Below are 21,408 nucleotides of genomic sequence, written 5' to 3' on the forward strand. Positions count from 1 at the left end.
GCAAAGGAAGCAAAGAAGAGATAGGAAAATTTATGAGCTAAACAATCTGAATTTCTGATTTCATTTCTTCACTGAATCCAATACATATACCCAACTTATTCCGTAAAGATTGGGATCACTGTAACTAACTGTAGCTTGACTCATCAGGTGCTTACACGTGGACTTACACCATAACTGACTTCAACATTACATTTAAGCATAAGCTACATACAGTTTTAGACTCTAAAACTACTCTACTGCAGGTCGTTTTCCTTCTGCCTTGTCATATGCCTCAGTTATATCACCTGCCTTTACATCCCCCCTCAAACTGAGGGGAGGAAGACCCATCAGTTTGTATGCAAGATCCATAAACTGAGGGGAAGACAAACCCTTAGTAAAAATATCAGCTAACTGATCATGGGTGGAAATGAAATTGATCTGCAAGTCCCTATTAAGAACCTTCTCCCTGATAAAATGATAGTCCACTTCGATATGCTTGGTTCTAGCATGAAAAATTGGATTGGAAGCTAAAGCCAAGGCAGATACATTATCACACCAGAGCATCGGAGGGAGAGATAAGTAGACCCCCAAATCCTTAAGAATCATCCTTATCTAACACAGTTCAGCAGCTGAAGAAGCCAAGGCTCTATACTCAGCCTCTGTTGAAGACCGAGCCACAGTCAATTGCTTCTTGGCAGACTAGGTAATTGGAGAATTCCCTAGAAATACCACCATGCCAGTAATGGACCTACGATCAAGAGGATCACCTGCCCAGTCAGCATCACAATAAGCAGACAGAGCTAATGGACCAGGCAGAAAATGAACTCCATGATGCAATGTACCCTTGATATATCTAAGAATCCTTTTGGCAGCCATCAAGTGATGTTGGGTAGGTTGACACATAAATTGGCAAACTTGCTGAACTGAATAAGACAAATCAGGTCTTGTGAATGTTAAGTATTGCAAAGCCCCAACCATACTCCTATAAACAGTAGGATCTGGAAGTAAAGGGCTGACTTGAGAGCTAACATGCACTGTGGGAGAACAAGGAGTGAGGCAAGGTTTGCAATCCAACATATTGAACTTGGTAAGCAACTCAGAAGCATATTTAGACTGGTGCACAAAGAGACCTTGAGAAGTATACTCAATCTGAAGACCAAGAAAGTACTTCAGAGGGCCAAGATCCTTCAAATCAAAAGCAGCCCCAAGTCTGGAAACAATGTGAGCAATAAAGGAAGTACTATTCCCAGTGATAATGATATCATCCACATATAGCAGTAGATAAACCACAAATGAGTCATGATGAAGGGTAAACAAGTTAGAATCAGCATCAGAGGCCTGAAAACCAATTTGTAAGAGTTCAGAGGTGAACCTGTCAAACCAGGCCCTTGGTGCCTGTTTTAAACCATAAATGGCCTTATGAAGAAGACACACATGATCAGGGTGCGCAGTATCGACATAGCCAGGGGGCTGAGACATGAACACTTCCTCTTGTAAAATGCCATGAAGAAAAGCATTGGACACATCCAATTGCTTCAAAGACCAATGATTCTGCACAGCCAAGGCTAAAATGATTCTCACAGTAGCTGGTTTGACAACAAGGCTGAATGTCTCTCCATAATCTAAACCATATTGTTGCAAAAATCCTTTGGCAACCAAGCATGCCTTGTATCTAGCAACAGCACCATCACTGCCTCTTTTAATCTTGTATACCCATTTGCAATGAACCACATTCTTACCAGGTGGAAGGGGAACTACAGACCAAGTGTGTTGCTTCTAAAGTGAATGAAACTCAGAATCCATTGCTTCAATCCAATGAGGAAATTGTGAAGCAACATTAAAACTTGGTGGTTCTACCTGAAAATAGTCCCTTACAATGGCAAAGGCTTTGGGCTTGAATATGCCATGTTTGGATCTGGTAAGCATGGGATGATTATTATGGGAAGAAGAAGAATCAGACTGAATGACAGAATTATTGGACTCAGAAAAGGCAGATTGGGATGGAACAATACTAGAGTTAGGCACAAGAGCAGAAGAGGGAGGAAGGACAGCATCTGTAGAGACATTGGAAGCTGTATCAGACCTAAGGATAGTAGAAGAAGGATTAATAACTGAGGGAAGGACATCAGAAAGAGCAGATAAAGGAGTAGTAGGAGAAGGAGATAAAAGAGTTGATAACCAAAGGTCAAAAGAAAGGCTGTCAGAACCAGCAAAACAGGAAGAAGCAGATAAAGATGCAGGAAGAGTAGGAAAGACTGATTCATGAAATATGACATGTGAAGTGATATACACTTTGTGTGACTGAGGGTCATAACAGATGTAACCCTTGGATAAAGGAGGATATCCTAGGAAAATACACTGAGTAGACTTTGGTTGAAGCTTGTTGTCATTATAAGGTTTAACAAAGGGAAAACAAGCACAGCCGAAGGTTTTCAAACCCTACAAGGAAGGAGCAGTATGGAATAGTTTTTCCCAAGGTGATTTGAAACCAAGTACAGATGAGGGAAGTCTATTGACTAGAAAAGTAGCAGTACTAAATGCATAACACCAAAAAGAAGAAGGAAGCTTAGATTGGTGAAGCATAGACAAACCACTCTCAACAATTTGTTTGTGTTTTCTTTCAGCTACCCCATTTTGTTGAGGGGAATATGGACATGAAAACTGATGTTGGATACCATTTTCTAGACAAAAAGACTTGAAATGATTACTAGTGTACTCACCCCCACCATCAGTCCTAAGAGTCTTGATGGTAGACCCAAACTGATTTTCTACAAGAGCTTTGAAGTGCAAAAAAACAGTAAACACTTCAGATTTGTGCTTAAGCAGAAATAGCCAAGTAAATCTAGTAAAATCATCAATAAAAATGACATAGAATCTATAGCCAAGTACAGAAGTCACAGGAGCAGGACCCCAAACATCACTGTGAACCAATTGTAAGGGAAAAGTACTTGACATAACATGTTTTGGAAAGGGAAACTTGTGCATCTTAGCACTTATACAATATGTACATTGTGAACAAATGTCATCATTAACAGAAAGTTTGACAGTATTATTGAAAGAAGACAAGGCAGAATGAAGAAGCTTGGAACAAGGGTGTCCAAGTCTTTGATGCCATAGCAAAGCTTGTGGAGAGACAGCACTATTTACAGATGATTGAAATGCAAGGGATGAAGCAGGAGTGGAAACAGCAGAGAGTGGAGAAGAAAAAGGGATTGGATAGACACCATCCTTACTCTGGCCTTGATAGAGAACCTTCCCTGTAGGTAAGTCCACAATTAAGAACTGAGTGGCATCAAAATAGCAATAAGCATTGTTTTGTAAGCACAGTTTATGAACAGACAACAAGTTGGAAGCCAAAGCAGGGACTCTAAGAATATTTTCTAAATGAAATTGATGAGAAGGTGTAAGAAGCTTACCATTTCCAATATGAGTCACAGGCAATTCTTGCCCATTGCCAACAGTAACAAACTCATTCCCTGAAGTGACCTGAGAATGTAAGGAAAGTTGAGATAAATCTGGAGTCACATGGTCTGAGCATCCAGTATCAGTGAGCCAAGCAGAATTGGATGCTGAAGCAGAATTAGCAGTTGCTGAAGCAGAATTAGCAGTTGCTGAAGCTGTCATAGAACTAGCTGCCATAGAGGCTAGTTTAGCTGGAGCATGTCTACCTTGGTAGGCAAAGTTCATACGATGATAGTAGTCTAAGGCTGTGTGTCCATTTTTACCACAAATTTGGCAGGTAGGTCTGGAATTTTGAGATTGACTTTGAAAACCAGAACTAGGTCCACCATTCTTGAACTGAGAGTGTGATTGAAAACCAGGAAATTGAGGAGTAACATTGGCAGTCCCAGAAGATTGACCATGATTGAATCCAAAATTGGAATTCCCAGATGTTTGGCCATTATTAAAACCAAAATTAGGGCCAAAGTTATTGAAACCTCTACCACGACCCCTCTGATTACCATTCCTGCCTCTACCTCTATTATTGTTTTGATTAAAACCACTTTGAAGAAACATAGCCATAGAAGTATCTCTAGCCTCTCTAGCCTCTGAGAAGCAATATGAAGAAAACAGAGTAGAGAGCAAAGGAAGCAAAGAAGAGATAGGAAAATTTATGAGCTAAACAATCTGAATTTCTTATTTCATTTCTTCACTGAATCCAATACATATACCCAACTTATTCCGTAAAGATTGGGATCACTGTAACTAACTGTAGCTTGACTCATCAGGTGCTTACACGTGGACTTACACCATAACTGACTTCAACATTACATTTAAGCATAAGCTACATACAGTTTTAGACTCTAAAACTACTCTACTGCAGGTCGTTTTCCTTCTGCCTTGTCATATGCCTCAGTTATATCACCTGCCTTTACATCCCCCTCAAACTGAGGGGAGGAAGACCCATCAGTTTGTATGCAAGATCCATAAACTGAGGGGAAGACAAACCCTTAGTAAAAATATCAGCTAACTGATCATGGGTGGAAATGAAATTGATCTGCAAGTCCCTATTAAGAACCTTCTCCCTGATAAAATGATAGTCCACTTCGATATGCTTGGTTCTAGCATGAAAAATTGGATTGGAAGCTAAAGCCAAGGCAGATACATTATCACACCAGAGCATCGGAGGGAGAGATAAGTAGACCCCAAATCCTTAAGAATCATCCTTATCTAACACAGTTCAGCAGCTGAAGAAGCCAAGGCTCTATACTCAGCCTCTGTTGAAGACCGAGCCACAGTCAATTGCTTCTTGGCAGACTAGGTAATTGGAGAATTCCCTAGAAATACCACCATGCCAGTAATGGACCTACGATCAAGAGGATCACCTGCCCAGTCAGCATCACAATAAGCAGACAGAGCTAATGGACCAGGCAGAAAATGAACTCCATGATGCAATGTACCCTTGATATATCTAAGAATCCTTTTGGCAGCCATCAAGTGATGTTGGGTAGGTTGACACATAAATTGGCAAACTTGCTGAACTGAATAAGACAAATCAGGTCTTGTGAATGTTAAGTATTGCAAAGCCCCAACCATACTCCTATAAACAGTAGGATCTGGAAGTAAAGGCTGACTTGAGAGCTAACATGCACTGTGGGAGAACAAGGAGTGAGCAAGGTTTGCAATCCAACATATTGAACTTGGTAAGCAACTCAGAAGCATATTTAGACTGGTGCACAAAGAGACCTTGAGAAGTATACTCAATCTGAAGACCAAGAAAGTACTTCAGAGGGCCAAGATCCTTCAAATCAAAAGCAGCCCCAAGTCTGGAAACAATGTGAGCAATAAAGGAAGTACTATTCCCAGTGATAATGATATCATCCACATATAGCAGTAGATAAACCACAAATGAGTCATGATGAAGGGTAAACAAGTTAGAATCAGCATCAGAGGCCTGAAAACCAATTTGTAAGAGTTCAGAGGTGAACCTGTCAAACCAGGCCCTTGGTGCCTGTTTTAAACCATAAATGGCCTTATGAAGAAGACACACATGATCAGGGTGCGCAGTATCGACATAGCCAGGGGGCTGAGACATGAACACTTCCTCTTGTAAAATGCCATGAAGAAAAGCATTGGACACATCCAATTGCTTCAAAGACCAATGATTTCTGAGCTCTTCAAAGCAATTGAAGAAGCACAGTTTGCTATCATCATTCTCTCAAGAAACTATGCATCTTCTACGTGGTGCTTGGATGAGCTTGCCAAGATTATCAAATGCAAGGAAGAAATAGGACTAAAAGTTTTGCCAGTTTTTTTACAATGTGAGCCCATCTATTGTACGAAAACAAACCGAAACTTTTGAACAAGCCTTTATTGATCACCAGAAACGCTTTGAGGATAACATAGAAAAGGTGGAAACATGGAGAGATACTTTAAAAAAAGTGGCTGATATCAACGGTTGGGATCTGCATCTACAAAATAGGTAATTTCCATGAATTTCAAATGATAAGCTTCTTTTATTTACCATGAAGCATATAATTAGCTAAGAGAATATATCATAATATACATGGATTGAACTATAGCATGGTATACTAATTAAAATTCTGTTAAATTTTTAGGAACAGTAGAAGTGGTTGTGAATCTGGGGTTAGGGAAGCTCTGTGAAAAGATCAAAATGGAATTACTTGATTCAAGAATATATATATATATATATATATCACTTTTGCTGCCATATTTTTTCTGTGAATCAAATCTGCTGACATTAATTTTTTTATATTATATTCTTATTTGAATATGATATAATCCTTGATATGGAGATGGCCTATGGCTAGATCTTTTGCTTCCTCCTATTTAAGTGGATAAAGTTTTCTTATTGTTTGAAAAGTCGTCCAACAGAACATAAAAAGGTTTCCAAAACATTTTACTTAATAAATCATTACAAATAAACTTTGCAACGTTAAAAACTCTCTAAATTCAGGGAGTCAGTTTCATACATGAGGTTGTACTGGTATGGTAAGTAAAACGATATATTTCAGTACAGGTCAATATTGATTTATCATTTTGGGTTTACCGTAATTTTAATATATATATATATATATGAATTTATATAAATAATTAGAGCTTATTAATCTTAAAACATAACTTAGTATATTTAATTAGAACTTAATTATTTTTTTTATTTTTTTTTCCGTTTATGGTACTGGCCCATGTCCAAACTATTTTAAGCCCAATATTTTATTTGACTACTCAATAAAACTTTGAGAGCACAAGCCTACAATATTTTTTGAAGAGCACAAGCCCACAATATTGATATTGAATGATCCACAATTTCCCATGAAACAAGAGTGGCGAACAGCTATTGGAGTAATATTTGACTATTTGTACAATTTCTTATAGTTCCAAGAAAGCTTTTTAACCATTCACTTCACATTCCAAAAAAAAATTACCCATCCTATAAAAAAAAAATACCCACCCACGTGAGGGGTCGGTAGAATTAGACTCATGCCAGTCACACACTCACACGGTAGTTAACACATAAATTAAGACCTGTATAAAACAAAAATAAAGAAGGGAAAAAAAAAAAAAAAACAAAGGAGCAGACCAAATGAATAAGAAGACGAGGAGGAGGAGGAAGGGGGACATATCAACAAGGTGAAGGTGACAAAGATGCATGTTTACTGAGAAGGCGACATGATCGATGCTAATCTAGTTAGTTATTGAGAGGAGGGAGAGTGACTTTTACATCTGATAGTTAAACTTTTTTTGTTTCGGTCTGGTATGCATTTATCGGCCGGAATCCGGTATTTGCTCCGGTATGAACGGATCAACCCGGTAAGACCGGTATTTAATCCGACACGAAACATAGGCATTTATGTACCAGAGTAGGTGCCGGTACGGAAAATACCGGCCATATCGGCCAGTACAATATGAGATTCACTCCTCTAAACTCCAAAGACAATTCCTCTCTCATCACAGTTTGACTATTGACCGCCATTAATAGGCAATTGCCCAGTATTAACTATCTGTGAATTTTTTCCCAAATGCCTTTTATTTTTTTATTTTTTTTATTATACATTTTTCGAATAAATTCAAACTTTAGGGTCAATATTAACATTTGAGGCTCCCAAATGACCCAAAAAATACAAAATGTTTTATTAGCTCATTTTCAGTATTGCAACCAAATACATGACAATGAGTCAATTTTCTGACAAATATTTTCAGTCAAAACAAAAAGGAGCATTCATTTCATAGTAAAACTTTTATAAATTCTTCTTTGGCCCCATAAGAATTAAAGTCATTCAAAGTGAAATTTTTGAGAATTATAACACTTTTATAAATTATAACTCAACATGATGCAACCATCCAAAATTAACTTTTGGCAAGTTATATTTTGGATTCAAGGTGGGCATGCCAATTCGTAAAGATTTAATTTTGGCTCATTCATTATTTCGGTTTAAAAAAAAAAATTATCAAACCAATTTATCCATTTTATTCCCATTCCTAAACCAATTGTTTACATAATTTAATTTGAAGAAGTATAGCTTTGAGGAGTTTATCATTGATATTAGGGTGCTTTTGAATGATTTTATTCAAAGAGAAACATAACATACCTTTGGGCCTCGACTAAGGGTGAGTTTGGTTCAGCTTTTTGTAAAAGTGCATAATGAAAAAGTTGAGTTTTCAAAAAGTACATAATAAAAAAGTGCATTTTCAAAAAACTGAGTGTTTGGTAAAAGTTATTAAAAAGTGTTTTTTGAAAAAGCTAAGTATTTGACTAGCACTTATAAAAGTGGCAGTTTGAGGGAAAAATTACCAAAAAAGACAATGTATATATAAGGCAGTTTATTTTATACTTTTTTTTTTTTAATGTGAGTTTATTTCATATTTAAGTCAACTACTTCATATACTTAAATCAATTTTTCTCTTTCTAAAAAAATTATTTTTTTCTCACTAATATTAGCTAATAATAACCTATCGCTTAAGATTTATTATGAAAATATTGTGATAAAAATTGATACAGATTTTAATTTCAACGTACTATTACAATTATTTTTTTCTCTTTCTAAAAAAATTATTTTTTTCTCACCAATATTAGCTAATAATAACCTATCGCTTAAGATTTATTATGAAAGTATTGTGAAAATATTGTGATAAAAATTGATACATATTTTAATTTTAAAGTACTATTAAAATTATTTTTTTCTCTTTCTAAAAAAATTATTTTTTCCTCACCAATATTAACTAATTACTTAAAATTTATTGTAAAAATATTGTAAGAATATTGTGATAATATTTCTAAAGGGTCATTTCTTATTCTTTTCCTTTCTTTCAGCCATACGTTTCTTTTTTTTTTTCTTTTTTTTTTTTTTCTCTTGGTTTTTTCTCCACCACACATTGGGTTTTTTTTTTTTTTTTTGAAAAACTAGACCAGAAGGCCTTGTATTATCTCTCTATATATATATATATATAACCGAAGCCTATGAAGCTCCCACAATTTTCCACGTCATCATTATTTTCTTTTTCTTTTTATTTTAGGTTTTTTTTACTTTAATGTATTTCCTTCTTCATTTTAGACTCTATAAAATAATAAATTTGAATTATTCCTCCACGGCACTAACCCTAAACCTAATACAACTTCTTTTTATTTTATTTATAATCCTGTGGTAAAGCAAGTTAGAAAGATTCCCAAGATGAGGAGGGATCGTTCCATCAAGCCATGTAGCGGAGAGATCAAGATAAAGCAATCTTCGCCAACCCAGGAGGAAAGAGTTCTTGAAGGATCATCAAGACCTTCTTTAATCAATGCAACCCACAGTGGAGTTGCCAACACTAGAATTGGACCATATAGCTTCAAGTGAAATAAACTCAGTTTGCAAAAGAAGGAAAATAAGAGCAAGTAGAAAGGTGGTTTTCATGCTAGCCATCGTTGCTTGGCGATTTACAATGTTGAAGCTTCTTAGAGAGCAACCTTATTGCAAGGCTGAAGGTAATAAAAATTTTCCACCCTTTTGTTTTTTTAATACGTGTTAGCCTGTGCTGGGAATGAATTATCAAAGGCGTCTGGGCAGAATTTTTTTTTTTTTTTTTAAATCAATTTTCCTTGCTCTCTTGCATATTGGAGTTTATTGCATTGATTAGCAATGTTGATGATTTTTTTTAAGGGAATGCCTCAATGAAGGACTGGTAGGTATGTATATAATACAAATATATAGAGAGAGATTAAAGATTGGGGAGCTGTAGTTTTATTTTTCCCTTCACCACTAATTTGAAAAGGAAAGAAAATCTTTTGAATATTTTTTGTTAGTTTATTTGTTTTTCAAATCCTGATGAGAATCACTTATGCTATGGAATACCAAACATATTTCACCATTAATCTGTTACGAATATATTTGTATTTTAGCGTTCATATACAATGATGCTAGGTGTAATCAAGAAACTATAATAATTTATAACAAATAAAAAACTAACAGATAAAATAATTGTAAACTTTGATTAATGCCTCACCCTTTATTTTATTTTATTTTTTTTCATTTATATGATCAATTTGCATTTTTACTCGATTAATACTCTTTTTTGTCTTTCAATTGGTACCTCTTCTTCTTTTTTGCATTCATATATTTCAACATCTATTCTTTCCAAATTTCTCACATTTGTGTGTGTGACAAGGGTTTGTTTTGTTTATTGGCTTAAAAGTGTCCAAATGAATTTTTTTTTAATATAATTTTACTATTTAAGCCAGATGACTAAAGCAATCTTTTCTCAATATTTGATACATTTATTTGTCTTCGCTCCCTAACAATGTCATTTTATTCATCTGAATGTTGAGACTATACAACATATTATTGGTGTTAAAGTTTCACTTTTGGTCTTAGTATTTTATTTTTCCTCTTAAGTTGTAACTTTTATAAGTAAAAATTTACAACTTTTGTTCGACTCTTCCGTGCATCGCACGAGTTAGCGACTAGTTGAAAATAAAATACAGAGCGAATATGAAGACCCACGTGTGACTAGGGGAGCTATATCATCAGGTACAGAATTCTGCCAAACCTAAAGCTCATAACCAGACTTAGCAGATCTGGCTAAAAGATGGGCAACTAAATTGCCTAGACGTTTTACATGGGAAAAAACTGCAAAAAGAGAACACACCAGCTAACTCGAGAATATCACTAATCACGTGTCAAGATAAGATAGCTTTTATAGTAATCTCTGCATCCCCCTAAAAAATGCAGTCTAAAACACCTTCATCCTTGGCAAAAAAACATAGCTCTACGGCATGCAAAGGCCTCCACAACTGCAACCGAGAGTGGTTTTTTTATTCTTTAAGCTAGAGCACCGAGGACCTTACTAGAAGCATCACGGATTATTGCGCCCAGACCTACTGCTCCTTCTGTCGAGAAACATGCTCCGCTAAAGTTGATTTTGCAATGGGGTGAGATTGGAGGAATCCATCTCAAGGCTCTCACATAATCTGTCAAGGTTCAAAGCTGAGGTTTCTACGCAGCAAAAAAATCCTATAGAAGGGAATTTGCTCGACCTCTGATATTGATAATCTCCGCAAACATTTCACCACATCTGTCCGAATTTCTTTTGCTACAAATCAGCTAGAAAATCATAGCCAATAGGTTAGTATCAACCCGCTCCTTAAACAAAAAAACCATCCCCAACAAGTCAGTGAAATTTGCAAACTTATTTCTTAATAGTTTTGTCAAGACTTCATTCCCTTCCTAGATGACATATAGGGTCCGTTTGGATTGAACTTATTGTTGATGAAACTAAAAACTGAAAACTGAAAATACTGTAGCAAAATAATTTTTAAATGTGTAAATAGTACCGTGGGACCCATTTTTAATATTTTTTAGTGCGTGAACAGTGCTAAACAGTATTTTTGTCTCTGCAGAGTAAAATAATGTGATTTTACTATTCACTTGCCGAAAAGAAAAAAAAAAAAAAAAAAAAAAAAAAACGCAAAACGTGGACTCAGCTTTCAGCTGAGTCCAAATGCCCTCATAGAGCTAGACAGCTCCAGAGGGCATGAACTATGTCTTCACTACCCACCATACATCTTGAGCATTGAACTGAATGCACCACATTTCTTTTTCATAGATTGCAGATGGTAGGAATGGCATTTTGAGATGCTTTCCATATCATATGCTTTACTTTATGAGGGACTTGTAAATCCTAGATAGTATTCCATAGTCTGTGATTCATCTTTGAGTTTGAGTAGTTTGGATTCAAGTTTCTCTCTACCCCAAAAATCAAGTGCTAAGCACTATGGGTTGAGTACATACCATTTTTGGTGAGAAACAAGACATGCTCATTTGGGATGGAGTGGCAACTCACGGGAATTCCAAGGATCAAGTCAGCTTCATGAGCCAAAAACTCATTCTGGATTAGGTCAGATTTCCAAGAATGGTTCTCCTCATCAATAAGGGCACTCACCTTAGAGTCTAGAGGTAAAGTCACATGTGGAGAGACAATCATAGCTAGAGGGTTTTTTGGCAGCCACTTATCAGATTGAATGAATGTTGACTCCCCATCGCCAATTCTCTAACCCGCCCCCAATTCAATAACATGTCTTGCTTGCAATAAGCTTTTCCAGGAATACGATCCTTTGTTTGAGTTAGCACATTCCATGATTGAGCAATTAAAGAAAAAATTTTCTTTGAACAACTTGTGGAACAGGGAATTTTCACTAGTCTTTATTCTCCAAATCTGTTCAGCCAAGAGAGAGTCATTGAATTTAGCTAACTCTTTAAAGCCCATCCCACCCTCATTTTTCGGAAGACAAAGCTTCTCCTAACTAACCCAGTGAGTTTTCTTTTGATCACCCCTGTAACCCCACTAGAATTTCTTGATCAACGTGACTTCATGCCCCATCTTACTCCAGAATTTCTTGTAGAACAAAGGTGGGAGTCCATCCGACCTAGGTGCCATACTTGATTCCATCTGCTTCAGTGCACCTTGAATTTCACTTGACTCAAAAGGCCTTAGCAATTTCTCATTCATCTCCCCCGAAACTTTTGGTTCTACTCCCTCAAATACTGGCTCCAATTGTGTGGGATTTGACGAGGTGAAAAGATTAGAGTAGTATTGAACCAGCAAATCACCAATCTGGTTTTCCTCTTCGATCCACTCTCCAAACTCATTCTCAAAACCTGAGATATAGTTTCTTTTATTGCATTTTGTGGACCTGCAGTGGAATTATTTTGTATTTTGGTCCCCTTCTCGAAGCCGATCTGACTTTGCCCATTGGTTCCACATACACTCTTCCATATCGACAAGTTTCTAAATCTCCTCATTTAATTGTTCCACTCTAAAATGGTTTCCTCCAAACATTGACGATAGTTCAGCCTGTTCCAATTCCTTCCTCTTTTTTATCAACATCAAACGCACATTACCAAATACTTTTTTTTATTCCAAATACTAAGAAGGTTTTGACAATTACTAACCTTCAGCAACACATTACCCATTGGATCACCTACAAAGCCAATGTCCCAAGCCTCATGGACCACCCTTTCACAGCGTTCATATTTGAGCCACATAGCCTCGAGCCTAAATGGTCGTTGAGGTTTGAAAAACCTGCTATGTATATCATCAGAGTAGAGCCAAATGGGTTTATGGTTTGATGAAAAACCCGACAAGTGGTGAAGCCTAACCGAGGAGAATTTCAGCAACCAATCCGATGTTTCCATAGCTCGATCAAGTTTGACCTAGATCACATTACCATCAAACCTTCGATTACAACAGGTATATGGTAAACCTGAGAAGCCAAGATCTTTGAGGCCACAAAAATCCATGCACTTTCTGAACACTTGCATCTGTCTTTCATCTTTGATTGATCCACTTGATTTCTCGCTCAATCGAGTAATCTCGTTAAAATCTACAATGCAAACCCACGACATGTTCAACTGGTTTGCTAGGTGACGGAGTAGAATCCAATAATCTTCCTGGTTAGCAACTTCTGGAGCTCCATAGAAGATTGTGAAGCGCTAAGCGTCATCGATTCCTGGATTTACCACTGCATTAATGTGGTGTGGAGAGAAAGTCTGTATGTGCAAATCGAGATCGTTCATCCACGGCAAAGCTAACCTGCCACTCCGATGTCTTCGTGGAACAATGAACATGTTATCAAACTGCAGGCGACACCGTACTTTCTCAAGATAGCTCCTCTTCTTCTTTGTTTCCATCAAAAACACCAATTTGGGACCTTTTGCTCTCACCAAGTCGAAGAGCTCAAGAACTCGTTGTGGGATCCCAAGCCCACGGCAGTTCCAGCTTAAGCAATTCATTGAAGGCGGCGGGGCTGAGGCACAACCACCGCCAAAATGGTTTTAGGTAAGAGGGATACATGAAGGATCACTACTCTTTTCTTCTGGGATTGAATATTGGCTTCATTGTGAGGAGGAAGTGGTCTTTTCAGATATGGCTTACTAACCTTAGCTACATTTGATACACCCTTGGGCTTGGCTTTTAGGTTTTTGCCCTTCTTGGGCCTCACTTTAGTTGTTGGACCTAAAGCGTTTGAAATATCCTGAAATGGTGTTTTCGGGTTTGGGTTTACCACATTTGGATTGCTCTCCTTCACCACATCAGGCCTTAGCCCATCATTCAAATTTGTTTGATCTATTGGGGTGTTCAAATCTTCTGTAACCGCCCCATTTAAAATCGCGCTACTTGAAATCTCTCTTTGCAATCTCTCAAACTTTATCACAATCTATTTCCTAAAGCTTAGCTAGGAATGGATCTCCACTAGCAAACGCACTCGGATTTTTGGGAGCCACATCATGACTTGAGATCGAAGATGATTCTCCGTGATTTCCACCAGCAGTTATGGGCTTCTTTAAACCCCTTATGGAAAGAATCAGTTGTAATAGTGGACTTTCCCCTAAATAGAGCACTACCAGCTGGACACTTAAAATTAGGAAAGGCCGCCGATGGGGAGGCATTTATTTTTGCATTAATGACTTCTTCGTGAGTGTCCATTTCCATAATTGGATTTGGGGTTATCGACGGTGAGCCTGTGGTGTTGTCCCCACCCTCCTTATAGCTATCCCTTCTTTTGTCTTCACTAGCTACAGAAGGATTAGCAACGTTGAAAGCTCGGATTCGTGTTAAAACACAGGAGTTTGTTCAGATAAAAGTTACGGCTGGATTACTTTTACTCTAACTTAGACTGAATGCGGAACAAGAGTAAATAAGAGCAATGAACCGATAACTCTATCCTAAGCCATATTCATCCATTATCAACAGTAAAATGAAAGCTTAAAGAGTAGGGAAGAGAGATGCAAACACAAGATAATGCCGAGACATGTTATCGAAGAGGAAACCAAAGAACTTGGCGAAAAATCTATCTGCGACCTTCCAAGTCGAAATCGATCCGCTAGAAAATAAAGTTGGAGTACACGAATAACAAAAGACTCTCCAAGCCTAATCCACCCCATGTACTTGAGCCCTTCAAGTTTCTGCTACCAACTGACTTCTCGAAGCCTTGTCTTCTCTAACTTTCCGGATTCCGCAATTCAATCCGATTGAATCCACCAATGAATGGCTCCTTCCAATGCTTCCCAGTAGCACCAAAATCTCACTTTACACTCAGTATGGGTGTGGTAAGTGTTTGGGCTAGCAACCTCTCAAAGATCTAGAGATAGAGAGGTAGGAGTTGAAGGAAAACCATAAGGAAATGTGTAGATGATTGTGGGTATAATAATCTCTAACTCTCAAGTGAATTTTCTAGGGTTTTCTATTTGAAAAACACTCCTTACAATATGTGAGTAATGAGGGTATATATAGTGTGGGTAAAGACTTGGTAAAGCAAAACACAAGTTTTTGCCAAACAGATACTTTTGTGGGTCCTTCGTGGGTTAGCCTTTCCTGCGAGACAGTCACGAAAATGACAGCCTGGCATGACTCTTCATCTTCCAGTCATGTACTTTACACATGGCTCTTTTGCAGTTTGCTTCTCATGAGACACTCACGAGCCAGTCATGAAGTCCACTTGTTTAACCTTTCAAGCTTGATTATTCACCGATCTCTCATACTCATCCCTTACAATTAAGCCCACATACATAAAGGAAAAATGATTGAAAATACAATCAAATTTGGCATGGAATTAAAGCCAACACAACATAATTGAAAATCACAACTTTAAAAACATTATTGTAGAAACTTGGAACAAAAACAATGGGCTTGTTAAATGATTTGTAAGGCGAAGCACGTAGGTTTTGTCCAAATTACCGTTGTTTTGCTATAAGTGTACCTTTTCTCTAAATCCACAAGGAGCAATCCTTGTCATTATGATCTAGTCTTCCACACCAATAGCATATATTAGGGAGTCGATCATACTTAAAACTCACCCAGATCTTACCACCCTTCTCTAGTGACACTACATGACCTCGAAATAATGGTAAACATATATCCAGGTTGGCTTTGACATGCATAAATTTGCCACCATCCTCATCCACCCCACCTATAGATAGGCATACAGTTCCAATCATATAGCAAATACTCTCAGCAACTTCCTTTGTCATGAATCTGATGGTTATGTCATGTACTTAGACCCAAAAAGAGGCCTGCTGGAAAGTGAGATCGTTGATAGGAATATCATGGTCATATTTCTGAAAAACCACAAGGTGCTTGTCAAAACACCATGGTTCTGACTGAAGGATTCAATTAATGTCACCTTGGTTCCAAAAGACAAATAAAACCATGTGATCCTTGAGACTACGAATCTTAAAACCATCAGTAGATTGCCATAGTTGCTTGAAAGTTCTGGATCTATTACTCTAATGATCGAAGTTGGTTTTTGAGGATGAACCTAGAACCTTCTATTTCATCAAGACTCAGCTTATTCCAGGATCTAGTAAGGCCCTCCATATAGGGGATAAAAAAACAATCAAAAGAAAAGAAAAAAAATTGTTTCCCACACCCCAGAAGGATGAAAAACCACTAGCTCAAGGATAAGCTTGTTATCTCTTGAGAACACACACGCCTTCACAAAGAAGGGACAACACTATTCTACAGCCTAAGAGAAGTGAGACAGAGGAACCCCTTTCTTAGCAACAAAGAAACTTTTTTAGCATACAAGTTACGTATGAATAGATAAATCATTAAATTTTATTTTTAATTAATAGAAACCAATACCTCCTCTTCACTTAGTTACCTGGCATACAAAGCCTTCTTAATTGTCTACTTTGGAAATTTTGAGTATTGCCATTCTTATTAATATTTTGTACTCAAGCAACCTCAAAGGGTCTTAAACATTTATATTTAGCATGTTCAACTTAAAATGTCCCAATGAGGTTTCTCTCAACAATCAAGCATGAAATGAGATGCTTAATTTTTTGCTCAATCAATGTATCTCTTGACAAAATAGATTTTGGATTTAGTGGATCCAATATCATTGCTAACCTAAGAAAATTAGTGGACTAATTCATTGAAATATATCTCCCAAGGATTTTCTTTGCCTAATATTTTTCTTTCTCCCTTGAAGTTTTATAATCGGTTTGGACCATCATGTAATTATTTTCTATCTTCTTTGTAGGCATGAGTCTAAAATTATCCGACAAATTGTGAAAGGAATTATGGAGAAATTGAGTTCTAAATCCTCAAGCATTGACAATAATTTGATAGGAATAAAATCTATGTTGGCAAAATTGATCCCTTCATATTTAGGTTTTGGGAACGATATTTACATGATGGGGATTTGTGGTATGGGGGGTCAGGGAAAAACAACTCTTGCTAAAGCTATATATTACAAGTATTCTAATCATTTTGAAGGTTCTAGTTTTATTGCCAATGTTAGGGAAATGTCAGAAAAAGGTAAACTGCATAAATTACAACAACAATTGTTTGATGAAATTTTGGAGGAAAGTGATACAAAGATCTACAATGTTCAAGTAGGAGATAAAAAACTCATGGATAGTGGGTTATGTCATAAAAAAGTTCTACTTGTCCTAGATGATGTTAATCGCAAGGACCAATTAGAAAGCTTGGCTGGACAGCATCTCAAGTTTGGAGTAGGTAGTTGGATCATCATAACAACTAGAGATGAACATGTGTTGGTCGATTATGGAGTGCTTAAAATATATAAGCCTAATGGATTAGATTATGATAATGCTTTAAAACTTTTTTGTTTGAAAGCCTTCAAAAAGGAGCAACCTGAAGAAGATTATAAGCAGCTCTCCCATAAAGTTGTAGAATATGCTAGTGGCCTTCCATTAGCTCTTGTTACTTTGGGTTCCTTTTTGGTTGGAAGAACATTAGAAGAGTGGCAAAGTGCATTGGATAGTTTTAAAAATATTAAAAGAGATATATATGATATACTTAAAATAAGTTACGATGGACTAGAGGAAACGTGGAAGGAGATATTCTTAGATATTGTATGTTTCTTTAGAGGGCAGAAGAAAGATGAAGTAATACAAATATTAGAGAATTGTGGTTTTGATGCAAGAATTGGTGTAAGTGTTCTTGTGGAAAGATCTCTCCTAACGGTGGATGACAAAGGATGTTTTGGGATGCAAGATCTACTATCAGAAATGGGTAAAAAAATTATTCATTTTGAATCAAATGGAGAGCTTGGAAAGCAAAGTCGGTTGTGGCTTATTGAGGACTTGCTTCATGTATTGGAGACTAATACGGTAAGAAAAATGACAAAGCTATAATTTTATTTCAATGAATAATATTGAGTTGGTATAATAAAATAATTTTGTTCTATAAGTATTTATGTAATGAAATCAAGAATAAAACATTCATTTACCAATTACCATGCTAATATATTGTCAATGATGATCTCTTATATTTTGAAAACGTATATTATGTCTTTGCAATTGTTTATGAAATTGAATTTATTTTTCTTGATGTAATGAACTAATTATTCATCTCCTAGTTACTACCTAGAACAAATGGCTATCTTAACATTTTTTTTAATATAAAAAAATCATTCTATAGGCTTTATTTTCTTTTTTCCACCACCTTAAAAGTAATGTTGTGATGAAAAAATTGAGAGAGGAAAATCAATTTCCCTAGAGCTCTCGAAAGCAATAGAAGAATCGATGTTTGCTTTCATTATTTTCTCAAGAAACTATGCATCTTCAACATGGTGTTTGGATGAACTTGCAAAGATCGTTAGATGCATGAGTGAGACAACATTGATGATTTGCCCAGTTTTTTACAATGTGGATTCATCTGATGTATGGAAATAGAGAGGAACTTTTGGACAAGCCTTTAATGAACATGCAAAACAGTTTGAGAGATGGAAATGCGTAGAGCTACTTTGATAGAAGTGACCAATCTCTGTGGTTGGCATTTACAAGATAGGTAATTTTCATAACAAATATATTTCTTTTAATATTTTAATAGCTGGTCTTCTTTCATTCATCAAGTATATAAATAGTTATTAAAATGTAGCATAAAATGCATGGATTTATATATTACAACATATACGAATTAATTTTTTTTTTTGTATTATTAATTACAATATCCTTTCCATTAAAGTCTGGACTAAAATGAAAGTAAAATTTTGTCCAACTTAATAGATCTTGTATTTTTACAGACAAATTTATCCCCCTATTTCATTTTCCTTCTTCCTCTTCCTCCATTTCAACATGGTTGAGCACTTGAGTGTTTCCATGCTCAATGCCTAATTCATCTTCTCTATATCTTATTTTTTATTTTTTAAAATTTACTTTTGTTATTGTTTTCTCTCTCTTTTTTCAGGAAAAAAAAGGGAAAATTGAATATTGTTGGAATTGTGTGGGTTTGTCAAGCTAGTCCATAAATTGCTCACAAGTCCCACACAAGTGAAAAATCTATAAATTTATATGGAACACTTGGTGTTTTATGGATTTAAATAAATAATTGAAACTTCATATACTAAATTGTAATAGGGTCAAACCAAGAGTCAAAATCTTCTATTCAACATGCAATAATTTTCCAATTCCTTTGGTAGGATAAGTTTACCCACAGGCTTCTCTTGTCAAAGTCTACCCATAAAAATGGTTTAAAAACTATACATTATGATGACTAAAAAAATTTTAATTCTACTATGAAGAGGCAATCAATTATTAAGTCGATCTTCTCATGAGTTTCAATTAGTTCAACTGGTAAAGTCTCTGAATAGTTGAATAAAAAATCAAAAGCGGATGCCATAGATTGAAACTCTCTCCAAAAAAAAAAAAAAAGTCGGTCTTCTCATAAAAAAAATTATTAATTCACGTGATGCTTTAATATTATGAACAAACATTCACCAATTCCTCTAGCCATGCCCCTTAAGAATTTAAGTCGATTGAAGTCCAATTTTAGGGACAATTATAACACTTCTAATAAATCAATGTGATGCTTTAACAACTACCGTTTGCCAAATTATGGATTTGGACTAAGTTTACGATTGGGCATGCAAGTCCTTTTTAAAAGGAATTAGTTTTGGTCCAATCATTGTTTTTGGTTATATAAAATCCTTAAAGTGCATTTTAACCCTTTTATTCACAAATCAATTGTTTTAAACAATAAGAAAAAAATATGTAATTTGGAAGAAGTAGAGCTTTAGTATTTTATAATGATATTAGTGCCTAAATAGAAATTCAAAGAAGACCTCTTCTTAAGCGAAGCGAAAAGAAAAGGATAAAAAAAAATACACCATTATTTGAGTCTCCGTTCAAGAGGTTAAAACTTGTGTTGCCTAGTATTTCTCTTCATCCTCTGCGGTTTTATAATTGGTTTGGACCATTATATAATTATTTTCTATCTTGTTAACAGGCATGAGTTAGAATTGATCCAACACATTGTGAAAAAGATGATTTTATAATTGGTTTGGACCATCATTTAAATGTTTTCTATCTTCTTTTCAGGCATGAGGCAAAATTTATCCAACACATTGTGAAAGAGATGATGGAGAAATTGAGTTCTAAATCCCCAAGTACTACCAAAAACTTCGTAGGAATATAATCTACTATGGAGAAATTGATCCCTTTGGGAAAGACAATGGTATGGGAGGAATGGGAAAGACAACTCTTGCTAGAGTTGTATATGATAAGTTTCGTAGTCATTTTGAAGGACGTTCTAGCTTTATTGCTAATGTTAGGGAAGATTCACAAAAACACGGTTTGCCACAATTACAAAAGCAACTTCTTGTTGACACTTTGAAGGACATAAATATAGATATAAGGAATGTTTATGAAGAAGTTGACATGATTTTTTTTTTTAGAATGAAACTTTCATTCATGTATTCATCAAAAGTGAATCTTGGTACATAGCTTCCAAGGCAATCGGAGGGGCGTCTTGCATCCAATACATATCATCAGTTAAATTTCTAGCATGTCTTGCTAGCACATGAGCTACCCTATTTCCACCCCTCTTAATACAACTAATGGATGCCCTCCTTAACCCACAGAAAAGACATTGAATATATGCAATCACATTTCCAAGCATAGATAGGTTCGGTGTTGATGAAGAAACTACCCTCATAACATTGACATTATCTCCTTCAACCACTAGCTTCGAGAAACCCGCATCAACAGCAAATTCCAACGCCTTCCTGCAAGCCATTATCTCTGCCTCCTCACTGCAGCTTACCGATGGCCCTATGGCAGACATTGCAGCCATCACTTCTCCTTGCTCATTTCGGCTCACAGCCCCAAAGCCAGAACTATTACTCTCCATAAAGATGGCAGCATCAAAGTTCAATTTGAAAGTTAATTGAGGGGCGGACGCCACACATTCCCATCAGACTGCATAGATGGAACAGATAGATGCTCTTGTGCCTGCTTAAACTCCACCAGATATTCTGCAGCACGTTTATTCAGCCACCCTGGATCCTTAAGCTTCCCTCCATGTGTCACGCTATTCTTTTGATTCCAGATTATCCAAGCTTGAACCAAGAGCAATTCAACATCCTCTAGAGCCAGCTTATCCACCAAATATTCAAGCAGATGAAAGCATGTCTTGTTGACCGAGAGAGCAATTTTGCAACTTAATCAGACTCCTAGCCCACAC

At 36.3% G+C, this 21,408-nt stretch overlaps 1 protein-coding gene across 2 annotated transcripts; it reads left to right on the forward strand.

Annotated features, from left to right (window-relative positions):
* Positions 1-5,589: 5,589 nt before the first annotated feature.
* Positions 5,590-20,606, forward strand: LOC112006515 (TMV resistance protein N-like). 2 transcript variants are annotated; one of them, XM_024038791.2, is made up of 3 exons: positions 5,590-5,902; positions 16,961-18,735; positions 20,265-20,606. In XM_024038791.2, exon 2 carries the CDS (start codon positions 17,001-17,003, stop codon positions 18,078-18,080), a length of 1,080 nt encoding a protein of 359 aa, XP_023894559.2. In that variant the 5' UTR covers positions 5,590-5,902; positions 16,961-17,000; the 3' UTR covers positions 18,081-18,735; positions 20,265-20,606. The 2 variants fall into 2 exon arrangements, 1 of the variants encoding a protein (XP_023894559.2); XR_010632840.1 differs by lacking the exons at positions 16,961-18,735; positions 20,265-20,606 and adding an exon at positions 6,039-8,047.
* The last annotated feature ends 802 nt before the right edge of the window (positions 20,607-21,408 follow it).

This window comes from Quercus suber, unplaced genomic scaffold (genome assembly GCF_002906115.3).
Source record: "Quercus suber isolate HL8 unplaced genomic scaffold, Cork oak 2.0 scaffold_2, whole genome shotgun sequence".
In the NCBI taxonomy this organism is placed as follows: Eukaryota; Viridiplantae; Streptophyta; class Magnoliopsida; order Fagales; family Fagaceae; genus Quercus; species Quercus suber.

What these genes read in the sequence shown, in the direction of transcription:
- LOC112006515 (XM_024038791.2), top strand. Translation starts at nt 17,001, where the DNA reads ATGGAGAAATTGAGTTCTAAATCCTCAAGCATTGACAATAATTTGATA.